The 19,842-nt window shown below is 41.0% G+C and overlaps 1 protein-coding gene across 4 annotated transcripts in view; it reads right to left on the bottom strand.

Annotated features, from left to right (window-relative positions):
- Window positions 1-17,098, bottom strand: part of LOC134339383 (interleukin enhancer-binding factor 3-like) — an 83,447-nt gene extending 66,349 nt beyond the window's left edge. For 3 of the 4 annotated variants that reach the window (XM_063035836.1, XM_063035838.1, XM_063035839.1), the window contains exons 1-2: window positions 17,016-17,098; window positions 8,655-8,839 (exon numbers count right to left, since the gene is read on the bottom strand). In XM_063035836.1, the coding sequence (XP_062891906.1) occupies window positions 8,655-8,657 (3 nt within the window). In that variant the 5' untranslated portion in view covers window positions 8,658-8,839; window positions 17,016-17,098. Of the gene's footprint in view, window positions 1-8,654; window positions 8,840-16,992 lie in introns of all 4 variants that reach the window. The other variant, XM_063035837.1, reaches the window with a different exon arrangement.
- Between the last annotated feature and the right edge of the window lie 2,744 nt (window positions 17,099-19,842).

Raw genomic sequence — 19,842 nt, 5'->3', positions numbered from 1 at the left:
GCACTCTTAAATATTTAGGTATTATTATCACAAAATCACAGAGCTTTATAGAGCTAATTTAGTTCCTTTAGTGGATTTTATCAAGCAATTATTTTGTAGATGGAATCCACTTACACTTTCGTTAGCTGGCCGAATTCATGCAGTTAAAATGATGATTTTACCAAAATTTTTTATATGTATTTCAAAATATTCCTTTTTTTTTTACCAAAGAAGTTTTTTGATCAGGTTGATTCTATTGTTTCATCTTTTGTTTGGAATAATGAAAGACCAAGAATTGGAAAATATCATTTACAAAAATTAAGAAAGGATGGAAGTCTTGCCCTGCCTAATTTAAGAATGTACTACTGGGCTGTTAATATACGTTATATGTTGTTCTTGGTTATATTGGATTGATAAAAATTAATGACCATCTTGGGCTGATTTGGCATTGAAAGCTGTGAAACAGTTTTACTAAACTTCGCTATTAGGAGCTTCTTTACCTGTACAACTGGTCAAAATTTCTAATCTAAATTTATATCCTATGATTAAGCAGTCATTACGAATTTGGTACCAGTTTTGTAATTTTTTTTAATCTCAAAAAATTTAACCTTCTTAGTTTAATTTATCGAATTTATTTATTTAAACCTTCATTAAGTGATCCTACCTTTCTTCTTTGGAGGAATAAAGGAGTCTATTCCTTCATGGATCCTCCAAGGCCGAATGATGTCTTTTGAGAAATTAGTAACTAAATACTCTCCCTCGTACTTAGATTTCTTGCAATATCTTCAGGTCAGACATTTCTTACAAGAATATTTAAGTAATTTTCCATATATACAGGATTCTGACCTGTTAATGAACCCTTTAGTGAAAGGTTTTATTGGGAAAATTTATAATTTACTGTTACAACAGTACAATTACCCTTCACTTAAGATTAAGCAAGATTGGGAAAGAGAGCTTAACATCACCTTGATAACAGGATTGGTTGTGAATTTTGAAGTTGGTTAACTCTTCTTCGATTTGTGCCAGTCACTCTTCAATTCAATTTAATATTGTTCATCGTTACTATCTGACAAAGGAGAGGCTGTCTAAAATGTTTCCCAATGTTGATAGTCAGTGTGATAGATGCAAAACTGAGACAGCTACATTTACACATATGTTTCAATACAGAATGCAACCAAAATATTTTTGGAAATCTATTTTTTCTACAATTTCTAAAGCTTTAAAAATTAATTTACAACCTAATAAATTGAGTTTGGTTCAGTATAATCTCTCAATATATTCATGGTATTTCTATATCAGACCAACAAGTAATTGCATTATTGGCCACAAGGGCTATTTTATTGAAATTGAAAGATGCCTCTGCTCCCACTTTGATACAATGGTTCTCTCAGGTGATGTTATGTCTTAGTTTGGAGAAAATCAGAAATCGAACTTTTGATCCTTGATTTGACTTTGAGAAAAGGTGGGGTTCATTTGCCTGCTACTATCATCTGATTTGAGTTAATTAAGATGGTTTCCTTCTGATTTTTGTTTAAATAGATTTGAGTTGGTGGATTGATGTTTTTCTTTTATGGAAGCTTGTCTGGCGTTACAGCTCTGGGGTTGTGCTCCTGATGGGTTTTTATTTCGTTTTTTTTGTTAGCAGGTTTTTTTTCGATTTAGTTAGTAGGGTTTCCTTTTTCCCTTAAAAAATATTCTTTTTTTTAAGAATAAGGTAATCATGCTAATATGACATGATTACCTTAATGTATTTTTTGTTGATCTTCAATAATAATAAAAAAGATTTTTAAAATGAAATTTAAACATGACATTACATCATGCAGCCATTGAACGTGAGTGGGCGGGTAAGTGCGTTTTCATGCTGTGTGCCTGAGAGAGGTGATCTAGGTCCTTTGTTCAGCGGGAGATGGAGAGAGAAGACGCCAGAAAGGAGTAGACTTGGAGTGGACCAGGAGTCAACGAAGCCCGGGGCAATCGATGGAGGATCAGCGAAAGGGAAAATGAGTTCCAACATGCACATTAGACTTACATTAAAATGTGCCCTTTCCTTTTTGTTTTTTATTAACCCTTTAGTCAAATTAAGAATTATAAAGCTATATCGTCTATTATAACACAAACAACAGGAATTCTGCAGATGCTGGAAATTCAAGCAACATACATCAAAGTTGCTGGTGAACGCAGCAGGCCAAGCAGCATCTATAGGAAGAGGTGCAGTCGACGTTTCAGGCCGAGACCCTTCGTCAGGACTAACTGAAGGAAGAGTGAGTAAGGGATTTGAAAGCTGGAGGGGGAGGGGGAGATCCAAAATGATAGGAGAAGACAGGAGGGGAGGGATAGAGCCGAGAGCTGGACAGGTGACAGGCGAAAGGGGATACGAGAGGATCATGGGACAGGAGGTCCGGGAAGAAAGACAAGGCGGGGGGGGTGACCCGGAGGATGGGCAAGAGGTATATTCAGAGGGACAGAGGGAGAAAAAGGAGAGTGAGAGAAAGAATGTGTGCATAAAAATGAGTAACAGATGGGGTACGAGAGGGAGGTGGGGCATCAGCGGAAGTTAGAGAAGTTGATGTTCATGCCATCAGGTTGGAGGCTACCCAGACGGAATACAAGGTGTTGTTCCTCCAACCTGAGTGTGGCTTCATCTTTACAGTAGAGGAGGCCGTGGATAGACATGTCAGAATGGGAATGGGATGTGGAATTAAAATGTGTGGCCACTGGGAGATCCTGCTTTCTCTGGCGGACAGAGCGTAGATGTTCAGCAAAGCGGTCTCCCAGTCTGCGTCAGGTCTCACCAATATATAAAAGGCCACATCGGGAGCACCGGACGCAGTATATCACCCCAGTCGACTCACAGGTGAAGTGATGCCTCAACTGGAAGGACTGTTTGGGGCCCTGAATGGTGGTAAGGGAGGAAGTGTAAGGGCATGTGTAGCACTTGTTCCGCTTACACGGATAAGTGCCAGGAGGGAGATCAGTGGGGAGGGATGGGGGGGACGAATGGACAAGGGAGTTGTGTAGGAAGCGATCCCTGCGGAATGCAGGGGGGGGGGGAGGGAAAGATGTGCTTAGTGGTGGGATCCCGTTGGAGGTGGCGGAAGTTACGGAGAATATGTTGGACCCGGAGGCTGGTGAGGTGGTAGGTGAGGCCCGATGTGGCCTTTTATATATTAGTGAGACCCGACGCAGACTAGGAGACCGCTTTGCTGAACATCTACGCTCTGTCCGCCAGAGAAAGCAGGATCTCCCAGTGGCCACACATTTTAATTCCACATCCCATTCCCATTCTGACATGTCTATCTACGGCCTCCTCTACTGTAAAGATGAAGCCACACTCAGGTTGGAGGAACAACACCTTGTATTCCGTCTGGGTAGCCTCCAACCTGATGGCATGAACATCGACTTCTCCAACTTCCGCTAATGCCCCACCTCCCCCTCGTACCCCATCTGTTACTCATTTTTATGCACACATTCTTTCTCTCACTCCCCTTTTTCTCCCTCTGTCCCTCTGAATATACCTCTTGCCCATCCTCTGGGTCACCCCCCCCCGTCTTTCTTCCCGGACCTCCTGTCCCATGATCCTCTCGTATCCCCTTTTGCCTATCACCTGTCCAGCTCTCGGCTCTATCCCTCCCCTTCCTGTCTTCTCCTATCATTTTGGATCTCCCCCTCCCCCTCCAGCTTTCAAATCCCTTACTCACTCTTCCTTCAGTTAGTCCTGACGAAGGGTCTCGGCCTGAAACGTCCACTGCACCTCTTTCTATAGATGCTGCTTGGCCTGCTGCGTTCACCAGCAACTTTGATGTATGTTGCTCGTCTATTATAATGGTGTTCTGTCTGTTATTTCATGGTAATGATTTGTTATAGAGTAACAAATCACACAGCATCCACACAGAGGGTTTCACATCTCAATCTCACGTTTGGCTGGTCAGAGATTGTCTTCCCAAGACTTACGCAGCCGACAGAACCTGAGGGTCATAATTGCGGGGTTAAAGTTCAGGATTGATTTCATTGGATGCTGTGATTGCCCTGAGAATTGAACCACTGGGTTGTGTGTTTAAGTCTGTGCTAAACTATTGCACGGTAAAATGATTACAATGGGTACGGATGCTGCCGGGGTTGAGCGGTGGTGAGCATCCACAGGGTTACTGGTAACGAATGCGTGCGTGTTAAGTGGAGTAGATATTCCTACTCCTGATGAATTGTTAATTCGACTTTTAAGTTACCTTTGTGAGACAAGGGTTTGATAAAATGGCAGTGGAACTGCCTGCTACTATTGGGGCCGCAGGCGAGGGGTCCATGGACCGTCCATACTTTCCTGGAAGATGAGATGTTCATTTTCCATTCAGAAATCTGACAGTAGATGGAAAGTAGTTCCTGAAACAGTGTGTGGATCTTCAAACACCTGTGCCTCCTTCCTGATGGTAGCAACAAGACAAGGGCACATTCTAGGTGATAGTGGCCCTTAATGATAGATGCCACTTTTTGAGGCATTGCTCCTTGAAGATGTCCTGGATGCTGAGGAGGCTAATGCCCATGATAGAGCTTGCATAGCTTACAGCTTCCTGCAGATTTTCCTGATCCTGTGCAGTGGGCCCCCCATACCAGTGATGCAACTGATACAACCAGTGAGATGTTATTTCCGACCCAGTTACAGAGGGAGATAGAAGCCCATGGTTTGGAGCTTGTTGATGACAACTGAGGGTATGATGGTGTTGAAAGCCAAGCTGTAATCAATAAGCAGCAGTCTGACGTACATATTACTATTGTTTTGGTGATCAAAGGCCAAGGCCAGTGAGACTGCACCTGCTGTAGACATATGGTGGTACCAGGCAAACTGCAGTGTGTCTAGCAGGCCTTAAGCAGGAGCCGATTCCAGCTCTGACCAACCTCTCAAATCACTTCATCATAATAGATACGAATGCCACTGGGTGATAGCTGCTGAAGCACCTGATCCTGCTCTTTTTGGGCAATGGTCTGATTGCTGCCCTGTTGGGCATTTATGCATCTTTCACAGTCCTAACTCATTACCACTCTATTTTGTTCTCACTTACACACTAGCTCAGAAACAGGGATTACACATTTGCAATACTGCATTATTACATTGATCACAGCACAGGAAACTGTCAATTGGCCCCTCTATGCTATGCCAGCACTGCAGGCACAATCTAATTCTGCTGCTTCCGTACCCCATGACTCTCACCACAATGGTGTATAATCTTCTGAAAAATTCTGACAAACCCATTTCTACCATCAACACTGCAGCATATTTTAGAGCCCAACCACTTACCTGCTCAGTAGTTCTTCTTCTTGTTACTTATTCTTTGCTCTTTCAACCATTTACTTTATCTATTATCTACATCTGTGACTTACTCATTTCAAAGAACCACCACTAGCTATCATTTCCCATTTCTGTAATCGTTTTGGTAAATCACTTCCATATCCTCTCCAAAACCTTTATTTTTTCCATAAAGTGTAGCATCCAGAACTGGAGACAGTACTCCAACTGCACTTAAACCAAAATTTTGTACAAGGTTAATCATGGCACTATATTTGGAGGCTCTTACAAAAGTGCATTAATTGTCCAATGCTTCAATTAACTTGCAGGCTGAAACCCATCCTTCAGCCCCTTTAGGCTTATGCTCTATTTACACTGGCTTTTCTCATGCATTATACCAAAATGCAACACCAATCATCAGCAGTAAATTCAATTCCACTGGTTAGTCCATATTTGCTTTAAATCCAATAAGTGCGCTCAAGTTGATCATTTCTGGACACCATCACATAATAGCAGCAATTGTAGTCCCAACACCTAGGGAACACTGCACAGGAAGATTAGAATAAATCACCAGGGCCCCCAGGTCTGCCCCACCATTCAATTATAACCTTGGCTGATACTTACTGGCCTCAATAACTCCTCTGACAAATCTCCATAGCCTTCAATCTATCAAATAATCCACCATCAGCATCCAGTGATAACAATTAACCAGATAGCTAGAGTCAAGTAGCATAACACTTGCTACAGAAAACTGAGAAACTTCTACAAAATACAAAACCAGTTATATTACAATTAGTATAAAATACATGTATATAAATATTAGATTTCGGTTAATTTGGACACATTGGCACCAGCGCCTTTTAGCCAATTAAGCAGATACCCCTATTAGCTGAAGCTGAATGGAACAAGTTAAAAAGGTATATAAAACAAAAAGAAACTGCTGTTTAACTGAGTAATAGACTACATAATTAAAATATAGAAGGAATTAGATTAACATTATAGTACTATAAAACTGTATTAGAGGCTAATTGTTATCCACAGAGGAATTCATCGAACAATTTCAGCACAGCCACCTAGTGTAGATAATGAACTGCCTTCATACGTTATCACCAATTGCATCCTCCAAATCTCTACTTCCATTTAACATCTAAGACAATTGTTGATATGTTCAAATTCTTCATAGCTCCTTAAAGTCGTGAAATAGTTTCCATTTTCACAGTTGGCTGTTACCAAGCCTGAATGCTTGAAACTGCAATGACCAAAACTGTTCTGAATTGCTTTACTGCTCATTACTTGCCAACTATCAGTGACAAAAATTTTGTTTTAAACACAAGCACACACAACTCATACTATTTAAAAACTGTTCACTCTAAGCATGGTGTAGTGTCTAACAGTCACACAAGTGTACACTTCTGACACTAGTTGGAATCTGTTTGGCAAGTCTCTTGCCACAATTAAGTAGCATAGTGCTCCAAATAAAAGGGAATTTTATTCCCAGGTATTTTCTCAAATAGTTTTTGCTGGTCTAAAGATGGCACAAGTGGCTTCCTTGATTAACTAATGGCCCAACTAACCAGAATGCTCTGTTTATAAAATAAGCAGGCATAGGGAATGTTAAACTCTAAGGAAAATGCAAGAATAATTCTACAACCTAATCCAATAATGCCCTTTACTACCTAGATGAACAAGTGCATCAGATACAAATTCAAGTGACATTCTATTTAAATTTGAAAATAAAATATCAAAACTTTCATTGTCACTGGAACAAACGCCAGAAATTCCAATCAGTACTATAGCAGTAGCTCAGGGTAGTCCACCATTAATTTCAAAGCCAATTTAGAGGTGACAGTAAGTGCTAGCTTTTGGAGCAAAAACAATACCCCACGATGGAATTAAAAGATTTGCAGTAAAATTCACTTAATCCAGTGCATTTAGGATTTTGGAGGAAATACAGACTGACCAATATTGTGGGATTAGATATCATTCCCTTAATACTTGAACACTTATAATTTGTTTTTAATGGATTACACAGTGGCATAAATAATTTTCCAGCAAACTAGTGAATTTAAAGACAGCACATGAACCAGGGCCTCTAAGGAAGGTGCTGCATCTTTAAGATTTATAAACAATTGTTTAGTGAATTATCAAGAGTTTTACTACGTTATTCCTGGTTTGATCTGAGAATTGCCCAATCCCACTTTCAAAAAAAGACAAACTTTCCATCCTGTCAAAGAGTCAAAATGCCATAAAGGTCAGATACACTGGACCAAGTCCTTCACATAGGCAGATCCAGAATGTTAAAACAGATGGAATATTAGAAGCTGGTTAGTTGAACTTTAAAAATGGTTTGTGGTAGAACACAGAAGACAATGGTGGAAGGATGCTTTACGAATTGAAAGTCTGGCAACTAGTGCAATACCACAGAATCTGTGGTGGGACCGTTGCTATTTGTGACCTGGATGTGAATGGGGGATACATGATCAGCAATTACGTGGATGACATGAAAATTGATACTACAGATAGCAATGAATGCTGCCCAAGCCTACAGCAGGATAATCAATTGTAAAGTTGGACAAGGTATTGGCAGATGAATTTAATGTTGACAAGTGTAGGGTGAAGTATTTGGGAAGTCAACTTAGGGGAGGATATATATAGTAAATGGTAGAGCATCAACAAATACTGATAAACAGACGCCCTTGGAGTCCAAGTCAGTTGTTCCCCAAAAGTGCAACATGATTGGATAAGATGGCAAAAATGCTATTCACAGACTAGGGCATAGAATTTAAGCGTTGAATCACTACAAAACATTGGTTAAGCCAATAAGGAGTAATCTGTGCAGCTCTGGTTGCCATACTGTAGGAAAGACATGGTTGCATTAGAGTGCAGAGGATATTCGGCAGGATGTTCCTTGCATTAAGACATTTATGGGGAGAGACTGTTTAGGCTAAGCTAGATTTCACTGCAGTGAAGGATGCTGAGGGTTGTCCTGATAGATGCAAATAAAATAGTTATGAGAGGCATGGATAAAGGTAGTCAGTCAAAATTCATCCCCCCAAGTGAATGGCATCACAAATGACATAGCATCAACTCAAGATGAGAGCAAGTAGTTTTAAAGCTGATCTAAACTTTAAATAGCTGGTATCTCAAATGATCTCCCAGGAGTCACATAAAACATTGCTATGTTTAAATTAATGGATAAAATTAAGAATAGTTCAGCACCTGGAGAGAAGAGCAACCTCAAAGTTCACGCTGAGTGGAAAAATAGCCAGATCAATAAACATTTTTGGTGTGAATAAGCATGGTTACTGTTGAGTACATTCTCAATGTCATTTTACTGAAGCTACAAACAAACTTATCTTTCCTGAAGGAAATCAGCCAAAACATTCGGCTTTTCACTCACCATTCTGCTTTTAGTGTCCACCTGCTCTTTCCTCCCAGGTTTCCTTTGGCTCTGTGGGTGGTTCCTTTAGCTCCCTGCGAGGTTGCCTTGGGGTTTTATGTAGCTTTTCCAAGGCCCTCAGGTGATAAGATTCTAACCACTCTTCAAAGCAGACACAATTGTACTCCAAATGCAACTCCTTGTATCTACAAATCAAACAGGATTAATAAGAATTTCTTCACCAGGTAATGTACAAAATAGTTAAAATTAAAATGTATGCAGATTCAAAGCACAAACTATAGATTAAAATAACAAAAAACAATCACAAGATTAAACAGAATCCAACTTCCAACTTTTCCAAGTTTGGATAAAATTTAACATTTTACATAAGAAAATTTTACATAGTAATTTCCTCACACTAAAGCATCAAAAGTATCAGCTCTAAAGCTGGACAGACCAAATATGAACAAGGGAACACAAGTATTATGCAAACCAACTATTGAACTTGCATAACAATACATCCTTAAAATCAATCTATCAAAAAAGTAGTAGTTTGGGTTGAACTTATTATAATACGTCCATGTTCTTCCTCGCCACTCCACCCCAACAAAAATCAAAATTTCAAGAATCCAACTAATGAGTTGAGTATTTTTTGTAGTGTCATGAGTAAATGCAAATAATTATTTGATAAACAAAACTGTCAGCAGCAAACTACAGCATATTATTCCACTCTTACTGATCTTAGACACTGTATTGTCTGTTTCTAAGTATCAATCCAGTTTTAATTCCCAACTTTTCTTTCACATTCAATATGCAATATTCCACCCCCACCTTCCCCAAGTGTCCACAAGAGCAGGGGTCCCCAACCTTTTTTGCACTGCGGACCGGTTTAATATTGACAATATTCTTGCGGACCAGCCGACCGGGGGGTTTAAATCACAACCGGAATATAGGTGATAAGTCAACTATAAGTCACTTATAAGTGGCTAATACACTCCATTTCGTTTCTAAAAGGGTTTATCTAACAAATTTAATATTACACAGCGCATATTTTCCTTGCATGAATATACAGTGGCATGCAAAAGTTTGGGCACCCCTGGTCAAAATTTCTGTTACTGTGAATAGCTAAGCAAGTAAAAGGAACTGATTTCCAAAAGGCATAAAGTTAAAGATGGCACATTTCTTTATTTTAAGAAAACTAATTTTCATCTTTTACAGTTTCAAAATAACAAAAAAGGAAAAGTGCCCGAAGCAAAGGTTTAGGAACCCTGCGTGGCAGTACTTAGTAACATCCCTTTTGGCAAGTATCAGCGAGAGATACCAACTTATTCATTATCTTTACCACTAATCCTCAAACTCTACAATATGGGCCATCACCCAGTCCTGCATATTAGACTGCCAATATTTTAACCCAGCTATTAATACTTTGAAGAAATATCACATCACCTTTCCTCCTCGACTCACTTGACAAACTTTTGTGTTTGTAGCTTTGGTCATTTTGCAACCACACAGGCCCTTATATCAAACTCATTTCTCTACAGTTGTAATATGGGCCACTGTTAAAGCAGGAAGGCTTTGGCTCCACAGACTTGGGCAAGTTAAATTTTTCATCTATATTCTTCATCACACAGTGCAGTGAGAAAGGCTCCAGGGGCTGATGTACGCTTTGTGTGAGATGTGGGAAGTCTGGCAGACCTCCAGCCTCCCCAATAACCACATCTGCAGCAGGTGCACTGAGATAAGAGCTACTGGGAAGTTGTCACCAAGTTGCAGGAGACAGGCACCTAGCTGTCAGGAGAGGTAAAGGAAATGGGCAGTAGGTGCAAAGTATCCCCATGGCCGTGCCTCTCAATAATGTTTTGGATATTGTTGAGGATGACTAAGATGTTTCGGTGAGATCGCGAATGGCTTCAGACTGGACAGTCCAAGCAATTCAGGGTGCCTGGATCCGGGTCCTGAAACTTGGCACTTTGACATTTTAAACACTGGCACAGATAGACTGGAAGCTCAACCGTTGGGCATAGATTGAACTGATTCCGCTCGCTGTCCCGCAAATGTTCATTCGTTTCTCCGCAGCGCCAAGACTGTGAACTGCTCTGACTGTTGTGCATTTCTACCCTGGGAACAGATATAGGATTCACTTTGGTTCGGGATGCTGCTGACTTGCTTCTATTGTTTGCACGATGTACATCTTTTCCCCCTCTCTTCCTCTGCATAGTGGTTTTGGTCTTTTTTTTAAAAATTGGGTTATTCAAGTTTCTTGCTTTGTGGCTGCCTATAAGCAGATAAATATCAAGATGTATAACTTGCACACCCCATGATGGGGCAGTTGGATACCACTAGACGCAGTGTGCAATAAGACTATGAGGAAGAATGAGCAGACAGATGATAGGGCAAAATCACAGTCAGTGGGATGTTGCAATGTAACGTGGGGACAAAATCAAAAAATGTGAAAAATACAGGACTGAAGTTGTTACATTTGAATGCACGCAGTATAGAGAATAAAGTAGATGATCTTGTAGCGCAGTTAGGGATAGGTAGGCATGATGTTTTAAGGATATACATTTTATTGAAAGAACAGGCATGCGGATGGGGTGGGGTAGCTCTGTTGGTAAAAAATGAAATAAAATCCTTAGAAAAAGGCTGCATAGGATCAGAAGATGTAGAATGCTTGCAAATAGAATTTAAAATCTGCAAGGGTAAAAAGACCCTGCTGAGAGTTATATACAGGTCTCTGAACAGTAACTAGAATGTGGGCTACAAATTACAATGGAGATAGAAAACATATGTCAAAAGGACAATGTTACAACAGTCATGGGGGATTTCACTATGCAGGTAGATCAAGAAAATCAGGTTGGTGCTGGATCCCAAAAGAGAACTTGTAGAATGTCAATGAGGTGGCTTTTCAGAGCAGTTTATGGTTGATTCTACTAGGAGAAAGTTTATTCTAGATTGGTTGTTATGTAATGATAGACTTCAACTTGCAATCTGAGAGGGAGAAGCCAAAGGCAGATGTATCAGTATTACAGTGAAGTAAAGGTAATTACAGAGTTATGAGAGAGAAACTGGCCAAAGTTGACTGGAAGGGGACACTAACAGGAATGACAGCAGAAGAGCAATGGCTGGAGTTTCTGAGAGAAATTCGGAAGGCACAAGATAGATGAGTCCCAAAGTAGTAGTATTCTAAAGGCAGGATGGTGAAACTGTGGCTCACAAGGGAAGTCAAAAATAAAAAAGCAAAAGAGAGAGCATATAATAAAGTAAAAATTATTGAGATAGAGGATTGGGAAGCTTTTACAAACTAAAAGGTAACTAAAAAAGCCACAAGGAGGGAAAAGAAATACAAATACAAGTTAGGTAAGAATATAAACAACATAAAAGAGTAAGAGGCAAGAGTAGATATAGGACAGCTAAAAAATGACGCTGGAGTGGTTATAATAGGGGACAAGGGAATGGCAGACAAACTAAATTACACATCTTCACCTTAGAATACACTAGCAGTATGCCAGAAGTTTGAGAGTGTCAGAGGGCAGAAGTGTGGGAGAAGGTGCTTGGGAAGCTAAAAAGATATGAAGGTGGATAAGTCACTTGGACCAGATGAACTACACCCATGAAAGAAGTGACTAGGGGGATTGTGGAGACATTAATGATCTTTCAAGAATCACTAGATTCCAACATGGTTTCCAAGGTCTGGAAAATGTCATTCCACTCTTCAAGAAGGGATGGAGACAAATGGAATTATAGGTCAGTTAGCCTGATGCAATGGCTGGGAAGATGCTGGATAGACAAGGGAGTCAGTGGATGTTGTTTATTTGGATTTTCTGAAGGCCTTTAACAAGGTTCAGCACATGAGGCTGCTTGACAGGATGAAAGCACATTGCATTACAGAAAAGATACTAGCATGGAAAAGATTGGCTGATCGGCAGGAGGCAAAGAGTGGAAACAAAGGGAACTTTTTTGGTTGGCTGTGGTGGCTTGTTTTGAGCTGCTGGGGTTGGTGTTGAGATTGCTTCATTTTATGATACATGTCAATGATTTGCATGACGGATTTGATAGGTTTGTGGCCAAGTTTACGAACGATACAAAGATAGGAGGGGCAAGTAGCGTGGAAGAAGCAGGGACGCTGCAGGACTTAAGATTAGGAGGATGGACAAAGTGGAAGATGGAATACATTTGTAGGGAAGTGGACAGTCATGCACTTTGGTAGAAGGAAAAACAGACTATTTTCTGAACAGGGAGAAAATTCAAAAATACAAGGTCCAAAGGAACTGGGGAGTCCTCATGAGGAATTCCCTGAAAATTTATAGTTTGAGTTGATGTAACGAAGACAAATGCAACATTAACATTCATTTCAAGAGGACTAGAATATAAAAGCAAGGATGTAATGTTGAGGCTTTATAAAGCACTGATGAGGCCTCATTTGGAGTATTGAGAGTAGTTTTAGGTCCCTTATCTAAGAAAGGATGTGTTGACCTGGAGAAGGCTCATGAAAGTGAGTCTGGGAATGAAACTACTTCTGTAGTACAAGGACTGTTTGATGACTATGGACCTGTACTCGCTGGAATTTAGAAGAATTGGGCGGGGGGGGGGAGGAGATCTCATTGAAACCTATCACTCAATTGATGGAGTGGATGTGGGGAGAATGTTATAAAAAGTCCAGGACCAGCGGGCACAGCCTCATAGTAGAGTCAAGTCCATTGAGAAGAGATGAGGAGGAATTACTTTACCCAGAGGATAGTGTAACTGTGGAATTCATTGCTACAAGCAACTTTGGAGGCCAAGTTATTAGGTGCATTTAAAGCAGAGATTTATAGTCTAGATCAGTCAGGGTGTGAAAGGTTACAGGGAAAAGCCAGAAAAATTCAGCTGAGAGTGAAATGGCTGAGCAGCCATGATAGGCTGAATAGCATAATTCTGCTCCTACCTCTTATCAAAGAGATCTCCTGCTGCCACTGTATGTTCATCAAGATTTCAAATTAAATATTATGGGAGCTCATTTGTATGTACAGGCATTTGTAACCTGGGGACACCATGTATACCAAATGTCTGGACACTGCAGCTGAAACTGTTTATATACACACTTAATCTAAAAATTCAGAGCAAGATCTGAGAAATCTTCTGATGATACTGCATTTTAAATACTAACCGACTAGCTCTGTTTAAACAAGGATTATTTAAAAAACAGATACTGAAAACTGCATGGCAGCAGAAAAATACTATTGTAAATTTAGACAATTTAAGTCAATGCTATTAGCTGTAATCAAAACGTTAAGGCAAAAAATCAAGCTGCTATGGTACCCAGCTCCGAACTATTCGCTCTAATCCTATTGTCCTTTCAGTACAAACATTCTCATACAATCATGCTGCCAAGGAATCTGGCACTCCAGCATGAAACCCTCATGACTCAGTTTGGTATTTGGAAAGTTGGGTGATCAGTGCAGTCAAACAATGCTGTGAAGGGGGTAACAAACAAAAAGGGGTACACCTGCACAATAAGGCTGCTGAGTTACTGCTAGTTACTGCTGAGCACTGGCTGCTCCTGTGGCATGTTGGAGCACTGAGAAGCTACAGATTCTTATCAATCCTATTAGACACTAGATGACAAAAAAAGTGTCACCTTCTCTACTTGGCTATGAAGAACTCTCCAATCCAGAAATATTTCCAAACTAACAATCTCCAACTCTGGGCCAGGGTGCACCATACAGCCAGAGGGAAAACTGTAGCTTCCATCACACCTAACACAATGTCAAGAGAGGTTCAGATCCAGAGAACAGCAGACTTTAAAGTATATACTACTACTCAACACTCACAACATGCTGGAGGAACTCAGCACAAGTCCCGCAGCATCCGTGGAAAAGATGCTGGAGTTTCCCCAGCTTCTTGTGAGTGTTGCTTTGACCCCAGCATCTGCAGATTATTTTGTGTTTATGATATACTACTACTCCCCAGCAAAGGCTTGCACTAGATCTCAGTATCCAGTGTATCATCCCTACCTGCGAAACACTAGTATTCACTGGCAGGCTCTCTACACCAAAGCACAGATTCAATGCTGGGAAAACGTCAAGTTTCCACACAGCAGCAAAGGCCTCACATAAGGAAAGAAAACAGTTCACATTAAGTTCCCTAAAGAATGACAGTACTGCCAGTAACAATCAATCAATCTGAGTATCGATTCCATTAGCAGTCCAATTCGGGAAATTTAACTAAAGTACTAATTGAGGAGCTCTGGTTTTGTGCATCATGAGTTTTGAACATTCAATTCATTCACACACAGACCAAGTACATCAATGATACCTGCTAATTTTCTTGCTATCAAGGAAAAATTGAAACATTCAAATAAAAGCTTAGTTTTCCAGAGGTGAAATACAAAATTCTGCAAATGCAATATACAGTACTTGTTCATCTTTCGACTTCAACTCTTTCAAACTTTATTTTGGGCTCTCTCCTCCCAGCCCTCTCCCCTAATAAGGGTCATACTCCAATCAATACTCCTTGGAACAGGCCATTTACCATGCAAAATGCAAATAAATGCGCGCACACAGGATGCCACCTTCAAAAACAAGCACACTACTGTAACAAAGGTCAACTGAGTACATCAAACAGAACAAAACGAACTTCACAAAATGAAGCTGTATTGTTGAAACTTCAGGATGAGATTATAGCATGGGTACATACCCATGAATGTTTCAATCACCCGAATTATATTTTGCTCTTCAAATAATTTATGAACTTTAATATGTCAAATAAAACACACTAAGACTGGCAATTATTGGTCACTGCAATGTCTTGTGCTCCCACAGTTGGTACGAAATTCCAGAATTCAGAAGCAACCAGTAAATGCACAGCATGATGTGGGAATTTATGTCAATAATGCTGTTCCCAGGCATCCATTGTCTTCTTTTCGATTCAAGAGACAATAGCCATGACAAGCTCCCCTTGCATCAGTAGTGGGGGAAATTAAAAGCACCATAGATCACCACAAACTGTGAAGTCAGTTCCTCAGAATTATAAGTACGAGATGATATCACAGAGATATGGATAAGTAACCAATCAGCATTAAAATAAAAGGAATAATGTGGTGGCAGAGTATGCTCCAAATCCCAAAGAATAGACTTTAATGCAATCTGTTTACTGATGCACTACAAAGGATATTTTGCTAGATAAAAACAGGCATGAAAAATGTACAAAAACAGCAGGACATACTGACAGCAGTGGATAATTGATAAACACAAAATAATCTGCAGATGCTGGAGTCAAAGCACACTCACAACCTGCTGAGTTCCTCCAGCGTGTTATGAGTGGATAATTGATTCGGGGAGGCAAAGTTCAAAATCTTATACAATTTCCTTAGATGATGGTTATACCAATACCACATCCAATTCACAATTAACTGATGTGGTGACCCTAAGTGATGTAGAATGAAGTTGGAACCAGAGGGGCAATGAATTTGAAGGGTGAAGTAACAGCCGCTCCCATCATTGAAGTTTAGGAGACTATTCAGAGTGGGCAAAAGACACAGGGAGGCCAGGAGGAGATGCAACAGGACATGAAGCTGGAAGCTGTGATCTGGCTCTCAGTCGACTTCCCCTATCATATGGTGATAGAAAGAGAATAAAACAGAGCCTAAAAAAGAAACAGAATAATTTGGAAGATTCTAGAGGCAAACACAGCAGCGGTCCAGGGGTCAAACACATTCCTGTAGTGTTAACAATTCAGAAACTTCCAGTACATGTAATGGATAGAAGCTTGAATGTGAAACTGACCTTAAGTCACAAAACGTACATACAGATCAAAAAAAAACTTTAATGCAGTTTAAGGGCAATGGATACTACAGGATAAAGACATGCAAAATCGAAACGGGATTAACATACTAAAATCTGTACTGCAGCTGGTGGTTCGCTCACCCAGGGACAGGACGAGGACGAGGACGAGGACGCGGGTAGGGACACGGCTGCAGCACACGGAGGCGGGGCCGAGCGGCCCACGCCGGTCGCCCCACACCCCCCCACCGCCGCCATTTTGACTGCGGCCACTTGTCGCCTCATGCTGCGGGCAAGAGGAAGAGAGATAAATGGAGTTTCAGGCCGCACCGACACCGGGGTGGCCCCGCATCAGCATGCACAGCGTGCCTTCCTGGCACAACGCCCTATCTGCACTTATCCCGTCTCTCCGCACCCCCCAATCCCTTCCCCCTGTCACCGGCGGCCCGACCGGGCCTAGGCCGCCAGTGACGCACTTCAGACACGGGTAGAGGAAGAGAACCCAGTAAATACGACCACACCGGACGAGGCTTGGGGAATCCAGAGCGGCGCGCTGGGCCTGCGGCGCCAGGAACGGCAATTACCCCGACCCTGGTTACCTTGAGCCGACTCGGTCACTCACCCTCTCTCGATCCCGGCCGCACACGCCACGGAGAGGACAAAAAAAAACCTCACGTGACTGCGTGCCGCCAACTGTTCTTTTATGGATGCAACGGCGCATGCGTCGAAAGGCGTCCCTGCGCTCTCGCTGCGCATCGACGTTCCTGGTTTCTTTCAAACCGACCAATCATACGAAGGTCAAGTCTCCAGAACGCCCCCGGTGCGTTTGACGTCAGCACGCAGAACCGTTCGTGGGATGAAGCCTCTTGTGGGCGCTTGAACAATGGGATGGTAGTGGCAGCCTTTAGCTGGTCAGCAATGTCACATCGATGCCTCATTCCAGGTTGATGAACGGTAGAACGGGGTTTGGAAGAGGAAATATTAGCTGGTAAATTGGTGTCAGTCGATGATTAAAGAGATGGGGAATGCTTGCACACAGAAGGTTGTTGAAATGTCATTTATAAGAACATACGAAATAGCAAGAGTGGGCTATTTGATTCCACAAGATCATGGCATTTCAACACCATTTCCCAGTTCAACCACTTGCTTCATTTATTATCTATACATCTATCTTTTAAAACAGAGAATTTGAAAACTTACCTTCTCCTGATTGAAGAAATTCCTCCTGAGCTCAGGCAGTAACCTAGCCCATATGTTATATAGTTCTTGGTTCCTGATCCTCCAAAATATTCCGCATGGAATTTAAACTGGAGGTGTGTTCTGAGTTCTCTGGGGAGCAGTGCTGTGTCCTCTTGTTTGTGATAACATATAAATGGTTAGGACAAAAATGTAGTTGATCTCTTTAGTAATTTCGCAGATGGCATAAAACTGTTATAGTGTTACTGATCTCCCAGTGGCCACACATTTTAATTCCACATCCCATTCCCATTCTGACATGTCTATCCACGGCCTCCTCTACTGTACAGATGAAGCCACACTCAGGTTGGAGGAACAACATCTTATATTCCGTCTGGGTAGCCTCCAACCTGATGGCATGAACATTGACTTCTCTAACTTCCTCTAGGCCCCACCTCCCCCTCGTACCCCATCCGTTATTTATTTTTATACACACATTCTTTCCCTCTCTCTCCTTTTTCTCCCTCTGTCCCTCGGACTATACCCCTTGCCCATCCTCTGGGTTTCTCCCTCCTCCCCCTTTTCCTTCTCCCTGGACCTCCTGTCCCATGATCCTCTCGTATCCCTTTTGCCAATCACCTGTCCAGCTCTTGGCTCCATCCCTCCCCCTCCTGTCTTCTATCATTTTGGATCTCCCCCTCCCCCTCACACTTTCAAATCTCTTACTAGCTCTTCCTTCAGTTAGTCCTGACGAAGGGTCTCGGCCCGAAACGTCGACTGTACCTCTTCCTAGAGATGCTGCCTGGCCTGCTGCATTCACCAGCAACTTTGATGTGTGTTGCTTGAATTTCCAGCATCTGCAGAATTCCTGGTGTTTCGTGTTGCTGACAGGAGAATGATTGTCAAAAGGTAAGTAGGAAAGAGATGAGTTGGAGATATAGGCAGAGAATTGTAGAAGGAATTGAACATGAAAAAGTGAGATGTTGCACTTGAGGTCAAAAATAAAAAGGGAAATGTATCGAGTTAATGGCAGGACACTCATGACATTTGATGATTAACAGGAATCTTAATGTGCGATTCGGTAGATGTCTGAAAGTGGCAGTACGAGTAGCTACGGTGGTAAAGAGGGCAAACGACTTACTTGCCTTTATTAGTCAGGGAATCAACTATTAATTTGACAAGTCATGCTGCAGGGTAAGAAAACCTTGTTACGGCGACATTTCAAGTTCCTTGTGCAATTCTGGTCACTGTATTACAGGAAGAATGTTCAGAATTGGCAGAGGTTGTTGTCTGGATTAGACAGTATTAGCTATAAGGAATTCTTGGAGTATTTTTTCAGGAGAATCAGACTGAGGGATAACCCGATTGGAGTATATATAAAATGATGAGAGGCATAGATTCTCAGCATCTTTTTCCCAGGGTGGTAATACAAAAGGGGATGTAATTTAAGAAATTTCTGGAATCTACCACTTTGCGTAAAATATAACTTTTCTCACAAATCCCCTCTGAGCTTTCCTAATCTCACTAAATTTAAAGTGAGATGGCAAAAACAAAGGTTATTTCTCTCAATCCCATTATCTCAGATTCACATTATTTATTTATATTTGCATTTGTACAGTTTGTTTGTCTTCTGCACTCTGGCTGATCTTTCTTTTTCTTTCTTTTTAAATCTTTTTATTAATTTTCAAAATTATAAACTCAATAACAAAGTTGGTACAAAGAGATTGGAATAATGTTAATCAGCATATATAAAATGAATTTTAAGTAACATAGATATAAAAGACTTCCAAACTCAGGTTGATCTTTCATTGATCCTGTCATAGCTTCTATTCTATAGATTTTCTGAGTATGCCCACAGAAAAATGAATGTCAAGTCATATATGGTGTCATACAGTTCCAAGGAAAAGTTTGTGGACCCTTTGCAATTACCTGGTTTCCTGCATTAATTACTCATAAAATGTGGTCTAATCTTTATCCAAGTCACAATAGTATTTTCTTGCAACTGTATATGTACTTTGACAATAAGATTCACTTTGAGGGAAGTGATAGATTCCTGAAATGTGCTGCCAGAATATATGACATAAATTTTTTGAGGCATTTACACAGACATGTGAGCAGGTAAGGGACAGAGGAATATGGACCATGTGCAGTTTAAATTGGCGAAATGGTGGTCACAGACATCCTGAGCCAAAACACCCATTTCTTTGTTGCACTGTTGAGTTTTGTGTGTCCTACCACTGTCCATGTTTTATGTTCCTGCTGTCAAACCCAAT

This window comes from Mobula hypostoma, chromosome 29 (genome assembly GCF_963921235.1).
Source record: "Mobula hypostoma chromosome 29, sMobHyp1.1, whole genome shotgun sequence".
Classification (NCBI taxonomy): Eukaryota; Metazoa; Chordata; class Chondrichthyes; order Myliobatiformes; family Myliobatidae; genus Mobula; species Mobula hypostoma.
Note: the sequence above shows the minus strand (reverse complement) of the source record. Positions and strands in the feature narration are given on the sequence as shown.